At 39.3% G+C, this 16318-nt stretch overlaps 2 protein-coding genes across 2 annotated transcripts; both read left to right on the top strand.

The window, feature by feature from the left end:
* The first annotated feature begins 286 nt into the window (after positions 1-286).
* Positions 287-9431, top strand: LOC138011587 (uncharacterized). The gene is made up of 4 exons (XM_068858664.1): positions 287-612; positions 4399-4852; positions 5216-5247; positions 6777-9431. Exons 1-4 carry the CDS (start codon positions 510-512, stop codon positions 7070-7072), a joined length of 885 nt encoding a protein of 294 aa, XP_068714765.1. The 5' UTR covers positions 287-509; the 3' UTR covers positions 7073-9431.
* Positions 9432-10024: 593 nt separating this feature from the next.
* Positions 10025-14203, top strand: LOC138010047 (uncharacterized). Its single transcript, XM_068857013.1, has 5 exons — positions 10025-10073; positions 10270-10336; positions 12272-12309; positions 12389-12660; positions 13731-14203. The coding sequence occupies exons 1-5, from the start codon at positions 10025-10027 to the stop codon at positions 13800-13802; spliced, it is 498 nt and encodes a 165-aa protein (XP_068713114.1). The 3' UTR covers positions 13803-14203.
* The last annotated feature ends 2115 nt before the right edge of the window (positions 14204-16318 follow it).

The following is a 16318-nucleotide window of genomic DNA, read 5'->3' as shown; positions in this document are numbered from 1 at the left end:
ACTTTTCCTTTCCAGGAGCTGTGATGGAAGTATTACAATGTTGCCTCCAGACAAAGAAGGTCGAATATTTTTCGTTAACTGTGTTTGTAAAACATATCACCGCAAACGTCGGCTTTAAAACAAAGGATTTCGGCCAAAGTTCGTAAGGATGTTCTTTTTCTACTTGTCCACTTTCATACGATTAGATCGATAATTGGAAATATGACCACCATGGTGATCAAGTTAGAGTTTTCAGTCATGTGTGACGATCACATATTTCATTCAGGAGTGTTTTGTCGCGTCAAAGTTCGCCTGCTGAAGTCCACTATAAGTTATAGCTTCTTCACATTCAAGGGTTCATTAAACTCAACATCACGGAAAAGATATTTTTGTCAGCCAGTCTTGTTCATATCTAGCTTGCTGCCGAGCTAAGCTGAGCGGTACATCTCTTGGCGGAACACTAGCGCATCTCTTCTGCAAATCTAGTCCCGAAAATCATCGCAATAACCCAGTTGTACGGTCATTCAAAGATGGGATTCAAACGAGCCAGTTTACGAAGTCTTCTTGTTGCAGTCGTGATTCAAGCGATGGCTGTGAGATGCCAGAATACTACAGTGGCAACGAGTAATCCAGGTAAATCATTGTACAACAGATTAAAGTTCAATTTTACTTGTTTAGTTCACTAGTTTCCTCATTGATTATTTTGAATTTTTTTTGTGTATGTCATTGCTTGAATAGTAGACAATTAATCAAAATTGAGGGAAATTGCTATCACATCATTGTGACAAAGGAAAATCTGTCGATCTTTTAAATAATAATGATAATAAACTTAACGTTGGTGCAAGAGCTTAAATTAGCGTGTTTCACTTGCTTTGAAGCTTTTGATAATTTTTTTCTAAACGTTAAAAAGGGGTGATATTGCTTACTTGGGTGTTAAGGAAGATTACTGTACAATATAAAGTATGCAATATCTGTGTTAAGTGCATTCTTGTGTATTTAAAGTGAACTTGTGGCGACTTTAAAATATTAGAAAGCCGTTCCTACTGCATGGTTTGATGGCATAAAGAGTTTTACAGGTGTACATTTGCTTCTTAAGATGTCATGTAATGGAAAAGGACAATTATTGATTTGTTCAGCCTCTTTTTTTGGCAGGAACAAAAACCGGTGAATATTGACGCTATCTGATCTAATAAATTAGGGCTCTATTCTGGGGGTATTGGACAAACCACGTGCAATAGAAAAACATAATTAGCTGATATAGCCAAACCAATTTACCAAATATTGAAGATATTGCAATGATTTGATCATCTTTTACGCATAAAACTTTGTCCTTCGTGCAATGATCACGTGTTGTTTGTCCTCAATACAGGCCTTAGAGTCGACGGTGGACTTAATTTAGACCACAAATAATTTTGTACGATTCCCTCAAATAGAACCCATAGATTTTTTAGGATCTCGTGATTGTGTGCACCAAGTTAATTTGAGTATCCTTGGTTTTGTGCTCTCTTAAATTAGACAACAGATTTCTTGATTTCCCATACTTAACTAACTATAAAAAATTGCGATACTAGTAAAATATTTCTTAAAAACATTTTAAGATCAGAAAGTTTGCGAAAAAACGACGACGTTTCGACGTTAGCTTAAGGACGGTGCCTACTATTGTTATTGCCCATACGTTCTGCGCATCTCGAGATACTCGGATTTCCCATCGGTGATGCTCACTAATACAGGAATATTTTTGCGCTGTTTAAAACTATCCGAAAAAAGTAGATCTTAGTAAGTACTCTTGGTATCCAAAAAGAAACTGGGGGGGTAACCATGCATTTTTGAGAGATAATTAAGTTTCAATTTGAGAAAGAACGCCATACATTGCTTTGCATTTTAAAATATTATTCATGAATTATCTTTGAAAAATGCGTGGTTACCCCCAATTTTCTTTTTGGATTTTAATAACACTTGTTAAGATCTACATTTCCTGCATAATCACAAACCGGGGCAAAAATATTGTTAATTAGTAGGCACCGTCCTTAACTTTCTTATCAAGTCAAAAAGTGTTTCTAAGTTACAGTCTATAAATACTAATAATAAGTGATTAAACACGAAGACGCACTATTAAGGGGTAGCTTCACGCTCTGCCTTTGTTCGAATTCATTCAAGTACGACTGATTAATTATCTAAGATAGTGATCAAAAAGCAGCAACACAGAGACGGAAGCGCTAAAATATATTTCTAGCGCGAGAGAAAGGGACTCGGGATTAAAAAACAGAACAACATATAATATTTTATGACATATTACGGGCACATTACCATAAGGGTTTTTTTTATTGCACAAATCATCACAGAGCTCGGTTGCGTCCACAATTGATTGATATATCATTTGCATGTGTCTAAGGTACCACGACTTTTACAGTGTGTCTTCGTGTTTAAGAACGGTGTACTGACGTAAGAAAAAAGAAAAGGAATAAATTACACAAAACGTTTGGCACTTATGGAGTCCGTCTGGATATTTCAAGAAAGAGACATTTTATCTCAATTTTTTTTTTAGTTAAATGTTTTCCCATACATTGTTACATTATTAAATATCATGGCTCTTAAACTAGAGATACCATAAGATTCTAGTTACATTTCAGTGTTTGTGGGTAATTCTTTCACAAATTCAGTCAAGCCTGGACTCGAAGCTTTCGAAGAAAGCTCGCCTTTGAAATAACCTCCTTTATGAAAATGAAATGGTACAAGAAAAACGCAAGTTTGCTTCGTTTTGTTCACAATAGGACTTTCTAAATAACGTCTTCGCGGTATGATTTTGTTATAAACGTCTAGCAATGAGCCAATCAGATAACTGGAAAATGTTATTTATATTATCAGTAATAAGAAGTATGTTGCAAATAGAGCAATTACAGCGTATGCAGCTAAACTTCAAACACTTTTTCATGGTTTCAATTTGAGTAAACTTTTCAGTGACTTCATTCATTGCTAAGTTAACATAGAGAGAACAGCACTTTTGTTTAAATTTGGCAGTAGAACTTAAAGGTCGTTTATGTCAATTTTGCCTACCAAATGATCCAACAAATTAGTAACAACTCCTGATATATCAAATTATCGAGTCCATTTTTTTTAATTTTACGAGCTTTTTCTCCGACTCCGTAATTTTCCTGTTAAAGCTGTTAAGGTAAACCATTCGAGGTTGCCTTTACAAAAAAGCCACACGATTTTGTGTCAAACAGAAAGAACAGAGGTCAAGTACAGCGCTTTAGTAAAAGTCTCAATTTAAGCGAGGCTTTCTCATCATCATTTTAGGAAAAGAAATTACAAATCGACCCTTCCTTGAAACAAGAGCAACAACTCAAGTTAGCGAAGAAGAGAAAGTAGAAGCAACACCAACAGCAGCAGCATCAGAAGAAGACAAACCAACAATTGAATTACAAATGACAACACGGATATCGGCTTCACTAACAGCAGAAGAAAAAACTAAACATAAAATGGCAGCCAGTAGCTCTGTCGCAGTGCTAAATAAAGAAATCGTTACAAAGATGATGCCATATCCTTTTGACACACATGCCAAAGAGTTGTTGACGTCATCAGAATCCATGACAATTTTTGGTGCCAACTCTAAAGACTTAAATCAAGTGATAAAAACAGAAACTGCTCAGATCACAGCTTCGAAGTCTAAGCCCCTTAAACTAGTATTTGCTTCCGTGACGGCATCGGAAAAGGAAGTATGGAGGTCGGACTCCCTGAAACCAGAAATAGCTTCTCAAATTGTGGCTTGGAGGCCGGTTGATTCATCATCATCTTCCATAGGAGCTTTTGTATCATCCAGCGGAAGTGTACTGCGCCATGAAGCGAAGATTGCTTCCTTGGACTCTCGAACGAAGGCAATGATGACGTCACCTATATCTGCTACGACATCAGTGATCGTACCAGCTACAATTCCTTACGAAGAAAAGACCTCCACTTATTTAGTAGCAACAGAAACCTCACAGCAAATTGTGCCTTCTTCTTCATCGAAACGAGTCTTACCCTTAAGCTCGGAGGACCACAGGATGTCATCTCCGACAGAAGTTTTTTCACCACCACGAGGAAGTCCTGAAGAAACAAAGGGAAGCGGAATGATGTTTACTCCTACAACGAGTGCTTCGGCAACATCTCAATCTTTTCATGCTGTGTCAACGTTTGACGAAGTAAAATCGAAAGTGGTTGAACATTTATCTAAACACGCAAAAATCATTGCGACGCTGCAGCCTACAAAAGCGACTTTAACATCGCCTTATTTAACGCCGTCGTTACAAATTTCACGATCTGTGTCGTCATTTAAAACACTGAGATCATCACCCAATGTTGCTGGTTTGCCTTTTTTGATAACCACAGCTATTAAGGCCGTTAAGTCCACTCTAATGTTGTCCTCATCTCATCTTGCAGATGAGATGACATCTTCTGCTTCAGTTGCGACATCATCCACAGAAATGTCACTAACGCCAACAAAAATGACGGTTGCCACGACAGAAGCCGTGATGACATCATCACCAAACAGCCCTTCAAATGCCGTGGTAACATCGACTGCAAATACTGAAGTTAAGCATACCTCATCGGAATCTCCATCGCATCAACCCACCCACACCAAAGAGCATGAAAAACCTCATCCAATCGACACCCACTCTAACGACACAGATGCTCCCTCCAACGTCACAAGTCATGGTGGAGAAAGGCCCACAATGGGTTCTCCCCAGGAACCTGATGTAGAAGAAACCTACACTGATCAACAGCAAGGTGTTGATGATAATTGGATAGTGTCTGTTATCGTGGTCTTTGCTCTGCTTGGTGGAATGTTAGTGTTCGTAGGTGTCTTTATCATAAAGGACAGAGCGAGAATCAGGTTTGTTGCATTCATCATTGTTATCAGTCAGTATAGTTTACGATTAATGGTTAGAAAGACAGGTGGAAATCGAAAAGACAGAAACATATTTACATAGAGTTGTAGAGAGTGGCAGACAAACGGGTAGTAAGACAGCTAAATAGACGAGCTAAGAGGCAGACCTGGCAGACGGAAGTGGATCGGAAATTCGAGAGCTTCCACGAAGGACGACTCGGCAAATAGACGAAAGACGCGGTCGGATTTCTTAACCAACAGACTCACAGAAAAGCAACATACTGTGTCACGGACACAGTGCCTCGCCTTTGAGGACTAATTTGCTCTTGAGCGTTTAATAAAGGTCTTTTTTATACCTTTGTTTTGTAGGAAAAGGAATCTGGGTGACAAGAAACGTCCAGGTAATTTTTACTTCACTGAAGAGGTAAAAAAAGCAAGGGAGAGTGCAACATGACGTATACATGTTGACAGAGATTATGTGGTGGAAGAAAACTATTATCACGTATCCTACCTATAACACATTGGTTATTTAGCCTAGCCATGCTGATAAAGCCAAGCAAGGCCGAAACAGCTGTCCGTGGCATTCTCGTCACCAGAGCCTGCTCACTCCTCGTGCTAACATGAATGCACCAATTACAGACGCTTTTCACGAAAACCAATGAGAAGACACTTTGTTTCAGGGTTCCCCAGAGCTCTTCTCTCCCTCAGTCAAGAGAAGAGCTCTGGGGTCGAGATTGCTGTCCATGGCTGCTAATTGACCAGGTGAAATGGGTTGGTGTTTGCGTCACCTTGCTTTTTTATTGTAAGGACTTGAGGCCTAATTTATGCTGTGAAATCTGTTCAGATGCGGATGATTACCGTCGCATTGGCCTCCATTAAATTTTCGGGGCAGTCAAACCGCGGTAATACAGAACTGGATTTCTAAAAATTTATTGATATCCTGATCGATATCCTGATCGATATCAGATCGTTAACGGTATTTTCGATTAGTTCTCTCCTGAGTTAAGTATTTATAGTGGAGCACCATGGGTAAGAAAATATGGTAACCCATCTGTGCGAGACGTTTTGGTTTTGGTCACCCCTCCATGTAAGCTAATGGGGAGCTTACGAAACGACGACGCCGACTGCATCGACGACGCTACAAAACAATAGGTTTAGTGAGCAAAAACAATGGTTCTGCACGCTCTTCACGTGCGTTTTACATTTTGGTACATTTCTTTGACGTCATCTCCTAAATGACGCCGTGAAATGACCAAATTCAAGGTTCTGTGGAGGACGTTAACCTATGACGATCAATTTTCAGTTCTCTCTCTACGCTTCCAGCCCACTCATACCAGTTTAATTCCTCGACAGTTACTACACAAATTTAACGCGAAACGACATGAAATAGTTTCGTAGTGATATGAATGACGGGAACTTGTATTTTTAAATGAAGTCCTCGTAGCCGTCGTCCTCCTCGTTTCGTAAGCTCCTTAATGAGACCAGGGGCACGTTTCTCGAAAGTCCCGAATCTTTTCGGGCCCTTATCGGGTGTCACAATTCTTTCTGTAACTTATGAACGGAAGGATTTTAAGCTGTCAAACTTCGCAATCATTTTGCTTTTCGTTGTCTTGAAAACATGTCAAAAGAACAGCTTCAGTGTCAAAACAAGCCAGTGACAGTTTCGAAAATCGCTTTCCGGGCCCGAAACGTTTTCGGGACGTTCGAGAAACGGGCCCAAGGTATTAAGTGAGCATATCGCGGGCTTTAGTTTAGAGCCGCTAGTCGAGGTCAGCTGGTTTTTTTTTAGAGTTGACCGCTCACCAGGTACTGGGTTTCGATTGGATCGCAAGTTCAAGCGGTCAGGTCAACTTATTGTAAGAATAAATAACCCAGGAGCTCCACTTTTAGGCTTTGCTAAATCTCTATATTATATTGTCTTCCGGAATAGGCGGCGATCATGGGTTTGTCCCTCTCAAAGAAGTGAAGACAGATGAAGAGCCAGCAAAACTGACCAAAGTTGAGAAAAGAAGCAGCCATTATGGAAACCCTGAAGATGCGGTTCCTCTTCTCGAACTACACATAGCCGATGATGGGCGTTCTGTGCTGAATTCCCACGACGAGACACAGGACACTCAGGTTGAACCAAACGGCAACGCTACAACAACGAAACGGCCACTTTTGGACTTGTACGGAGATCATGCTAAAAGATCTCAGGAGACACTCAATTCGCCGCGGTTTATATAAGGCGGGATATATAACGCAGAGACTGAACTTTGCGAAACGTTTTGGCATTGCACATTGAAACTTCACATTTGTTGACTTATAAGCAATTAAGGGCGCTTTTTAACCCTTTGTATTTCCTTAAACAGATCTTTTGGGGACGAGCATTTTCATAAGAAAGCCTCACTTCAGAGGAATAGGAACTCATCCTAATTTCGTAATCAGAAATTCTTCCCGATAGAGGGGTTTTCAATAATTGAGTGTCGTAAAACAAATACCTAAGTATTTACTTCGACCATTCAAAGCAGGTGGAAGCAGAGCAATGAAGCGATCCAAAGTTGTAGCAATTTCATGTAACTTGCTCAAAACGCGGGAAAAATTGCGCTTGCAAGTCGCGATTGGTTTTGATTTTCCTTTTCATTGGTTGATAACCTGGCACGAGATTTTTAAACCAATCACTAAGGGTAATAATTGCAATCGCGTAATTACTTTCGACAGTCATTTGAAAACCGCTCTAAATGCAAATGAATTTCCAATTTCATTGGTCATTTCATCACCAATTTCATTGGTTGATAACCTGGCACGAGATTTTTAAACCAATCACTAAGGGTAATAATTGCCACCGCGTAATTACTTTCGACAGTCATTTGAAAACCGCTCTAAATGCAAATGAACAAGAAGTCATTGCAGTTAATTCTAAATCGAAGCAAAGTAAGAAAACGTAAAGCATAAGGCAGGGTTTAGTAATAGGACCGTCAGCCTTTAAGGCTGGAAAACCAAGGAGATGGCAGGAAATATTCCACGGCTTACGTTCACTTGAAAATATATTACCTGTACCCAGTGAAGGGAAAATGAGCCTCTGCGTTGTGGAAAACGTAATATTTAACTGGGTTTCTCGCAAAAAAATATTTCCAAACGGACGTAAAGATAGCAGAGTAACAATAACTCTCAAAAAAGAAACGATCGTTTTCAATTTACAAAACATGTTTCGACATACTCATGTCATCTTCAGTTGCAAATGAGCTTTTCAACGGTTGTACATTTGAATTTATGTTAAGGTATGTTGCAAAATTACATGTCAGAACTTGCGTACAATTTAAATATGAAGTGTGAAATGCGCAGAAAACAAAAATAGCGCACATAGCAATAAAATAAAAGACAAAAGAACAACGTAATTAAAAAGAAAGAGACAAATCTAAATGCCTCAACTGCTGATTAAGGATGGGATTTTCCCACTTAATGTGCAATGCCTCTTTGATCTTAATTTGGAATTTTGAGGCGGCAGAATCTAAGATCGTGAAACATTCTGTGTTACAAGAGTCATGACAGGCCCTAGATGACTGCAGGTGTCTGTAAACATGCGAAGACTTGTCCGACAAGAGATGCTCACGAGCACGCGTACGTAGGTGGCGAGTGGTCTCGCCAATGTTCAGCGTGAAAGATTCAGTACCGCAAGGTCTACGTTCGCGTGTCGTTTATAAATTCTCGTGTGCTGGCTGTAATGCCAGCTACATTGGCGAGACCACTCGCCACCTACGTACGCGTGCTCGTGAGCATCTCTTGTCGGACAAGTCTTCGCATGTTTACAGACACCTGCAGTCATCTAGGGCCTGTCATGACTCTTGTAACACAGAATGTTTCACGATCTTAGATTCTGCCGCCTCAAAATTCCAAATTAAGATCAAAGAGGCATTGCACATTAAGTGGGAAAATCCCATCCTTAATCAGCAGTTGAGGCATTTAGATTTGTCTCTTTCTTTTTAATTACGTTGTTCTTTTGTCTTTTATTTTATTGCTATGTGCGCTATTTTTGTTTTCTGCGCATTTCACACTTCATATTTAAATTGTACGCAAGTTCTGACATGTAATTTTGCAACATACCTTAACATAAATTCAAATGTACAACCGTTGAAAAGCTCATTTGCAACTGAAGATGACATGAGTATGTCGAAACATGTTTTGTAAATTGAAAAAAATATTCTTGTTTGCGCGTTGAATTGAAGTTAACGATGGAGATACTTTCTTTTACTACAGCACTCACTCAAACTTTGCGTTTTCGCCCCTTTGTCTTGTTCGATTTAACACTTCTCTTCAAAACAGTACTAACGATTTTACTACCCCAGTTTCTTTAGTACCATATTTATTGTTTGTAATTAAATAATGGCGGTTGTACTTTGAGATGAAAAAACATGGTGTACTTTTCTTTGAAGGGAAATCAAGCTTTTTAACAAAATACGGAGATTTACAAATGAATTGGCGTGACAACTGAAAAACCTGGAATATTGACTTAACAAAATCTCTATGCGCGGTTGAAAAAATTGCTAATCAATAAATCACTGTAAAGTTATAAAATAAATGCTTATAATTACAGTGTTTGATAAAATTGTTTGCAAATTGTCTCTTCTCCTATGGAAGTACATATCGCTGTTTTTTTTGGCTTACCCCTCGATTTCACAGTGGACCACATCCCATAGGGGTTTTTGATGTTGTTGTTCTGTCCTAAACCGCAACAACAACAACAAAACCCTGTGGTTTTGTTCTAAACAAGAAAAAGAACTTAAAGAATCCCATCGGACTGGAGGCAAACCAGCAAGTTGGGATTCTACAGGTGCAGCCGAATAGGCAAGCACTCTTAACCAATGAGCCGCACTGCCTCCCAATACTACTAATCGAAAAATACCGTGAGGATATAGGGGAAGCGGGTTGAACAATGTCTTTCAACCTCTAAATTTCCTTAATTTTTGGAGTGTCCCATTAGACATGAGATGTGTTGCTCGGGATAGCTCTGAAGGGGCAATCAGGGGATTATTTATGAAATAACTTTCATTTCCCATCCTTTTCCCATTAATAGCTCGTGGAGAGCTCGTGGAGAGCTATCGGAATGGTTGGGAATCAGGCTATCAGGCGTAAACAATGAAAAATGTGTAATCGATTTCTGATCGTCTCAAGTTCCAGGCGCATTCATGCATTCGTTAAATGGTCGTGAAGAATGCTCTTATTCAGCTACCAATGAAAGACGTTCAATGTAGGTCAATATAAAGTACTACACTGCATTTGTAACCACTCTATAGGCTTGATAATTCGCTATATAACCTCCCTGATGAAAGTATCTTACTTTCTACACGAGCTTACCACAGGATATCTTTGATTACATTTTATTTCAGTAGGATAAGGTCAAGGCGTCTAAGTTAAGTGGAAACATAATCGTCGTCCACTTGAAGTGCAAACAGAAGAAAAATGGTTACTTTTCAACGTGCCTCATTTTCAAGTCAGCAGGGACACAAATAGGTAATACGAAGCTTATTGGATGCACAGAAGTGGTGTGGGGCCCGTGGGGCACGTTTCTCGAACTTCCGAATAACTTTTCGGGCCCGGAAAGCCATCTGTTTGTTTTAAAAAGTTGGTCTTTTAGTGTTTTTTCAAGATAACGAATTCAAAGCAAAATAATTGCGAGCATTGATGACTCAAAACTTCTCCCTTCTGAAGATACAGAGGGAAGATACACCCGAAAAGGTCGGGACTTCATTGGAACGTGCCCTGGAGTCAGGAAAGTAAAGCCCCGACTTAAACATGAACCTACTTAATTTTAAAAGAATAGTTATTGGGCTCTGTTGTTCGGATATCTGTGAAACATTTTATGATAACTTATAATCCCAGCTATAATAATCTCTTGGACAAATTCTAGTTAAATTGTAGTCTAAAGATGGGTAAGTATTTTAAACTTAAAATGCCTGCTTAAACAAGAGTGCAAGTTTAAGCACTTTGCAAAAGAGAACTTTGTTATAAGAAAGGGAATATTGTTCCAGAATTTGGGAACAGCTATATTAAAAGATCGCCGGGTTGCTTTGGAAGATGAAAAGTTCATCTTTATGCCAATCTCTAATCTTAAATTATATCTACCACTAATATCATTCATCGCTTAAGTCGACGATTGTTCGTAGAAAGCCTCAAAACGTTAGCAAAAAAGCTTTGAAATCCATGCTATCGAATTTGGTGGTTCTTTTGTTCGCCATAATGCATCTAATCTCATTTTGTGTGACGTAGGACCAACATTTGTGGTACATGTTTGTCAGCCTTGAACAAATTAGGGAACTAAAGAAGCCGCATTACCATCAACACTGAGGTCTGTAGTACTCTACGCATGTGCACAGCCATATCATCCAGGCAAAGCCAGTGAACAGCTGATTAGGCTGGTCAAAAAGTAGATAAATATTTGCTTTAATCAACACAGGATAATGGGCTCTCGTTATCCTCTCTTGCTTTAACCAATAGCTGAAGTGGTTTCGGGATATTTCGTTCAACTTATAGGCGGCGCTTATACATGCCAACTTGTTTTAGGATTCTTAAATCTGAGATGTCCAATTCACTTTTATCATGGGTGCCTCTTGAAAGGGGACTGAATGGTAAATTTCCTATTTATGCATTTTCTTACCCTTTATTGTTAATTTTTAGTCATCCCACTACAATCAACAACAACAACAGCAATAACAGTAGCAGCATCGACAATGGTTGCGACAAAAACTACCGGTACATTAAGTTCATCAACTGTAAAACGAACTTTAAAATCGATATTAACAACCACAAAACGCGCGGCAAGAACATCATCGAAACCAGTCACTGTGGCAACAGCAAAACCCAAATCTGATATTGTGTCGGCCTCAACGCCTAATAAAGCGCACAAATTTTCGTCAAGTGATAATTCAAGTATTTTGTTTTGTCAGGGGAGTAGACTGCGTAGTAAGCGTTTCGTGCGGTGAACATGGAAGATTTTTTATGTTTCGGCCGCGCGAAAAATGGGGCGAGGCAAGCCTTATTTGTCTGCCCCATTTTTCGCGCGGTCAAAACATTCCATCTCCCCCCAACAGAAACGCTTGCTACACTGGCTATCAGGGTAGATAACCGATCATGTGATCCACCTAGTTGTTCTCCCACCTTCCTCCAAAGGTGTTTCAAAATGCTCTCGTTTTTTCCTGTTTTCCATACACACTGAACTGCTTTGCTGAATAGGTGGGAAGTGAAGAAATGAAAATTTGATGCCAATGTTGACAATGGTAGTTGTCAAATCCCGTATTGGGTAACCTTTATTATTATTATTATTTTAATTTAGTAAGGGAAAAAGGATAATTAAGACCGTCTTAACTCTGTCTTGGGATTCAAGTAATGCTAACTGCAGGTTAAAAGTGCTCTATCATCCATTGTTTCCAATTTAAAATATCTCCACAGCAAAGGAATACCTGAAGATACCCGAAGCAAGACTCGCTGTAAGTAAATACCTCTGTTGTAGTGTTTTTAGTATCAGTACCCAAGCACGCACGTATAACGAACCTGTTTTTTATGCAGTTGATGACCAAGGCACCGAGCCTTACAAACCCGATGACCTTGTCTATGAAAGTCAAAGCAATGCATACGAGCTCCTGCAGCGTGACGGGAAGTCTGAAAACTGGGAACAGCCCGAGTACCAGGCCCTCACGAAAAGGGAAGACACCGGAGGCCTGAGCATAGGGGAGTTGTATTCCAACCCGTCAATGTACCAAGATCTTAAGCACAATGTAAAAACATCGGGTACGGACTCCCCAGTGTATCATGCACTAGTGAAACAGCAACAACATACGGTTCGACACGAATCGTTAGAATCTTTTATGCTGAATCGCTGAAAATAAGATTTAAAAAGTGAACGGTGGATAATCTCTTTACTTAATCCTTTAAAGACGGTGCCTACTAATTCAAAGATATTTTTTCCCCGGTTTATGACTATGCAGGAAATGTAGATCTTAACAAGTGTTATTGAAATCCAAAAAGAAAATTGGGGGTAACCACGCATTTTTCAAAGATAATTCATGAATAGCATTTGTAAACAGCTTTAAAATACAAAGCAATGTATGGCGTTCTTTCTCAATTTGAAGCTTATTTATCTCTCAAAAATTCATGGTTACCCCCAATTTTCTTTTTGGATACCAAGAGTACTTACTAAGATCTACTTTCTCCAGATATTTTTAAACCGCGCAAAAATGTCCTTGTATTAGTAAGCATCACCGATAGGAAACCCGAGTATCTCGAGATGCGCAAAACGTATGCGCAATAACAATAGTAGGCACCGTCCTTAAAAGAATCTAAAAACCGCTCTCATTTCTATCGCATTGGCTGTCGTGTTCGCACGCTTATTATTCCTTTGGTTTTCTTTCTGATTTTGTCCAGTAGTCTGTATTGGCGGGCCTCATCTCTTCTAAACGCAGCGGGCTTAAAGGACCAAATATCTCGAGTATTAGGCAGGGAACAATTGTGATCTTGTAGGGTAGGCTGATAGCGACAGATTGTGGTGACTTATACGTAACATGCTGCTGAGGATTGTTGAACACTGAGGCACATGTATAATGTCTGGTCACGAAGACTGCACATTATTTTATCAGCTTAGAGTGGGCCACTTTTTATTTTAGACCAATGGCCTTTGTTATAAATCTTTGCTTGCGCTTTTTGGGTCTTTGGTCAAGCTTTTTTTTAACGAACCCTCAACTTACGCGGAAAATAGATTGGACCCTTCTTATTGAGTTATTTGGAATTTACACCGGGAATGAAACAGACACGGAGATGAAGATTGATAACATATAGGATCCGAGCTAGCTAGACCAGAATATGATGATGATGATGATGATGATAACGACAGTATTCACATTATCATTTCCAGACAGAGGACTATCCAGAATATGAATGCGGGTACCTGGTACTCCTTGGTGAGCATGACAACATAAATCATTGAAACTGCTGACAATGGCGAGGAGATTCCATTTTATCACAGACTTTGAAGAGCATACCACGCTTGAAAGAAACACTGTTACAGGCGAGGACAATCCATACTCTTATAAACTTGAACAGGTTAATGATTAAGACAATCAGACGAAAAAATGTCGGTATGGAAATCAGTCCATGATAGGGAGAAATGTCAGAAAACCTGCATGGCCACTCTTTTATTGGTCATGGCTGATGATCGTTCCAAAAATATTACACGCTTTTTTTAATAAGTGGCCAGCTAGTCTAAATTTTACACTATAAAACAGAGTCTCAAGTGGTGACAATTCTATCACAAATGATCACGTCCGCTCATGAAGGCAATTTAATAGGTTATGTCCAAAAACCACTTCACTTTTTGTCGAGCTGTAAAATCACATCTGTAGTACCAGGAGCCAATCCCTCCTGAGCTCCTGACTTAAAGGTGTCACTCCAAGAAAAGAAAGGAAATCCCTAGGAAAATGAATTAAATTTTCAGAATAGACTGGATTAGAAAGCAGGCATTAATCAGTATAGACGTAATCTCTCTTGTCCTCTTTGTCTGCCTTAAACATTTATTAATAAGGTGTTGCTATTTTTGCAGTGAAGCTCATCACACATTTCACACCCAAAACAGAATACCTCGACGTATTGTGATAAATTCTTTTCTCATTTTTTTATATTGTGTTCCAACAGAGATAAAATTTCCGGTGGGCCAATAGCTAACTGCAGCTCAGAATTTAATAAAAGAAAAAAAAGGTATTTTTTTGAGCACAATGTGCGAGTGTATAAATAACCGTATATACTACTGTATCTAACAGATAGTAATGATCAGGAACATTCTGTTTCTAATGATTCATGTATACTTTTTAAAAAAAAATGAGAATCTTGTTTGTCCGGCCGAATTCATATTCTTATTTTTCTGTCGATTTTAGGCTGAAAATCTTCTTGTATTATTCTTGTAAGAAGTTAAAAATGACATTTCCGTTTTAAGATCTATAGCTTTACTTGATTTCATATCCGCAGTTTAGTATATGATTAATTTCATATATCATTTCGTTCATTGATTCATACCTCACGGGAAAATTAGAATCCACGAATGACCTACTCCCAACGTCAGTGGCTTCATAGCTCAGTTGGTTAGAGCGTCGCATCGGTATCGCGAGGTCTCGGGTTCAAACCCCGCTAAAGTCCTGAATTTTTTTAGGCTTCTCTACGCAATTGCTAAAATTGCGTCCATAACTGCGAGGATCGTAGCTTTACTTGATCTATTACAAGTGTTCGGTACCTGGATATGTATCGCGTTACAGTGTGAACGTGCTCCGTCGCTTTTCGTGGCAGTTAGCGAGGTCAATACGACAAGACATAAGACAAATTTCAGTCTCGATATCATGTCTTATAAAATGTATCCTCATGAAAAGAATAGTGAGCATTGGTAAGCAAAGCAATGGTGCACAGAAGTGGGAAAGGCACAAGGTATTTTTCCTTGTGGTAGTTGAAATGTGAACTAAAGCTCTAAGATTGACACCTTGCTAGCAGAGCCTCCTTTTATCTTTTCCTTTACTGAGGAGGAGAAAAGGAAGCTCTGCCAGAATCGCGTCAACTCTTTGAAGCGTCCACAGCCCGAACTTCTGGACTAGTCGTTTTTCCGGTGCAAGCATCCGTTTAATGATAAAACCGATGGTTATAATTGAGCCCGCTTTACCGTGAAAAACCAATATGGCGGCGTGATCTGGCATATTAGGCTTGGATTCGAGACTGTATCCTGGCAACATGTAGCGCATACTCAAAAAAGATCTTACTCGATTCACGCAGAGTCTTTCTCGAGAACGCCAAAATCGAGAAAGCAAGAGAAAGGCTCTGCCGGCAGGGTGTAAGATTTAATACAGTGGAGTCGAAGTCTTTCTTCCTTGCGATGTTCGAAGCGTTTCACCCAACTTTATTTAGAGTTTGTATAGAGACGCCATGTGGTCCACGAAAATGGCGGCGTGCCGGTAATCATCGAAAACATCTGGAGTTTACTTTGCGAAGAAAGCGCTTACTTTTCGCTCATGAGATAGAACACATCTCCTAATTTACTTGGAAGGCTCAAACTGCTGAGATTCATAGGAATAGATATTTTTTTTCAACCAAATAGCTTTGTATCGTGGTGACAATTCGGAAATTTAAAATGTTGTATTTTCGAAACGAAAGACGTCACAGAACTGGACACTTGAAAAAAAGATTTATTTCTGAGTCTAGGTCATCTTCAATCTCCTTTAGATAAAAATTCAAAAGACCTTGCGATTTTGTTTTTTAGAATTTGTTGACGTCACTGTGAAAACCATCTATTGTTTTCTTTCTTCTCTCGAGTGGGGTCCAAAAGGGGTCCAGTTTTGTACCGTCCCTGCTCAAGACCTATTGAAACCTTCCTTCAATTTCACGAAATAGTGTGTTTCTTTAAAGAATGGAAACACTGCGAAATTTGCACTTGTCAATGTCAATGTACCGGGTATGGCACCGTTCCCA

The sequence above is a fragment of the Montipora foliosa genome, chromosome 7 (genome assembly GCF_036669935.1).
Source record: "Montipora foliosa isolate CH-2021 chromosome 7, ASM3666993v2, whole genome shotgun sequence".
Taxonomy (NCBI): domain Eukaryota; kingdom Metazoa; phylum Cnidaria; class Anthozoa; order Scleractinia; family Acroporidae; genus Montipora; species Montipora foliosa.
Note: the sequence above shows the minus strand (reverse complement) of the source record. Positions and strands in the feature narration are given on the sequence as shown.

What these genes read in the sequence shown, in the direction of transcription:
- LOC138011587 (XM_068858664.1), top strand. Translation starts at nt 510, where the DNA reads ATGGGATTCAAACGAGCCAGTTTACGAAGTCTTCTTGTTGCAGTCGTG. An exon ending in AGTGGCAACGAGTAATCCAG is followed by an intron (nt 613 to 4,398) that starts GTAAATCATTGT and finishes CTCATCTTGCAG; the next exon opens with ATGAGATGACATCTTCTGCT. An exon ending in AAGGACAGAGCGAGAATCAG is followed by an intron (nt 4,853 to 5,215) that starts GTTTGTTGCATT and finishes TTTGTTTTGTAG; the next exon opens with GAAAAGGAATCTGGGTGACA.
- LOC138010047 (XM_068857013.1), top strand. Translation starts at nt 10,025, where the DNA reads ATGGTCGTGAAGAATGCTCTTATTCAGCTACCAATGAAAGACGTTCAA. An exon ending in GTCAGCAGGGACACAAATAG is followed by an intron (nt 10,337 to 12,271) that starts GTAATACGAAGC and finishes ATATCTCCACAG; the next exon opens with CAAAGGAATACCTGAAGATA. An exon ending in TGAAACAGCAACAACATACG is followed by an intron (nt 12,661 to 13,730) that starts GTTCGACACGAA and finishes TATCATTTCCAG; the next exon opens with ACAGAGGACTATCCAGAATA.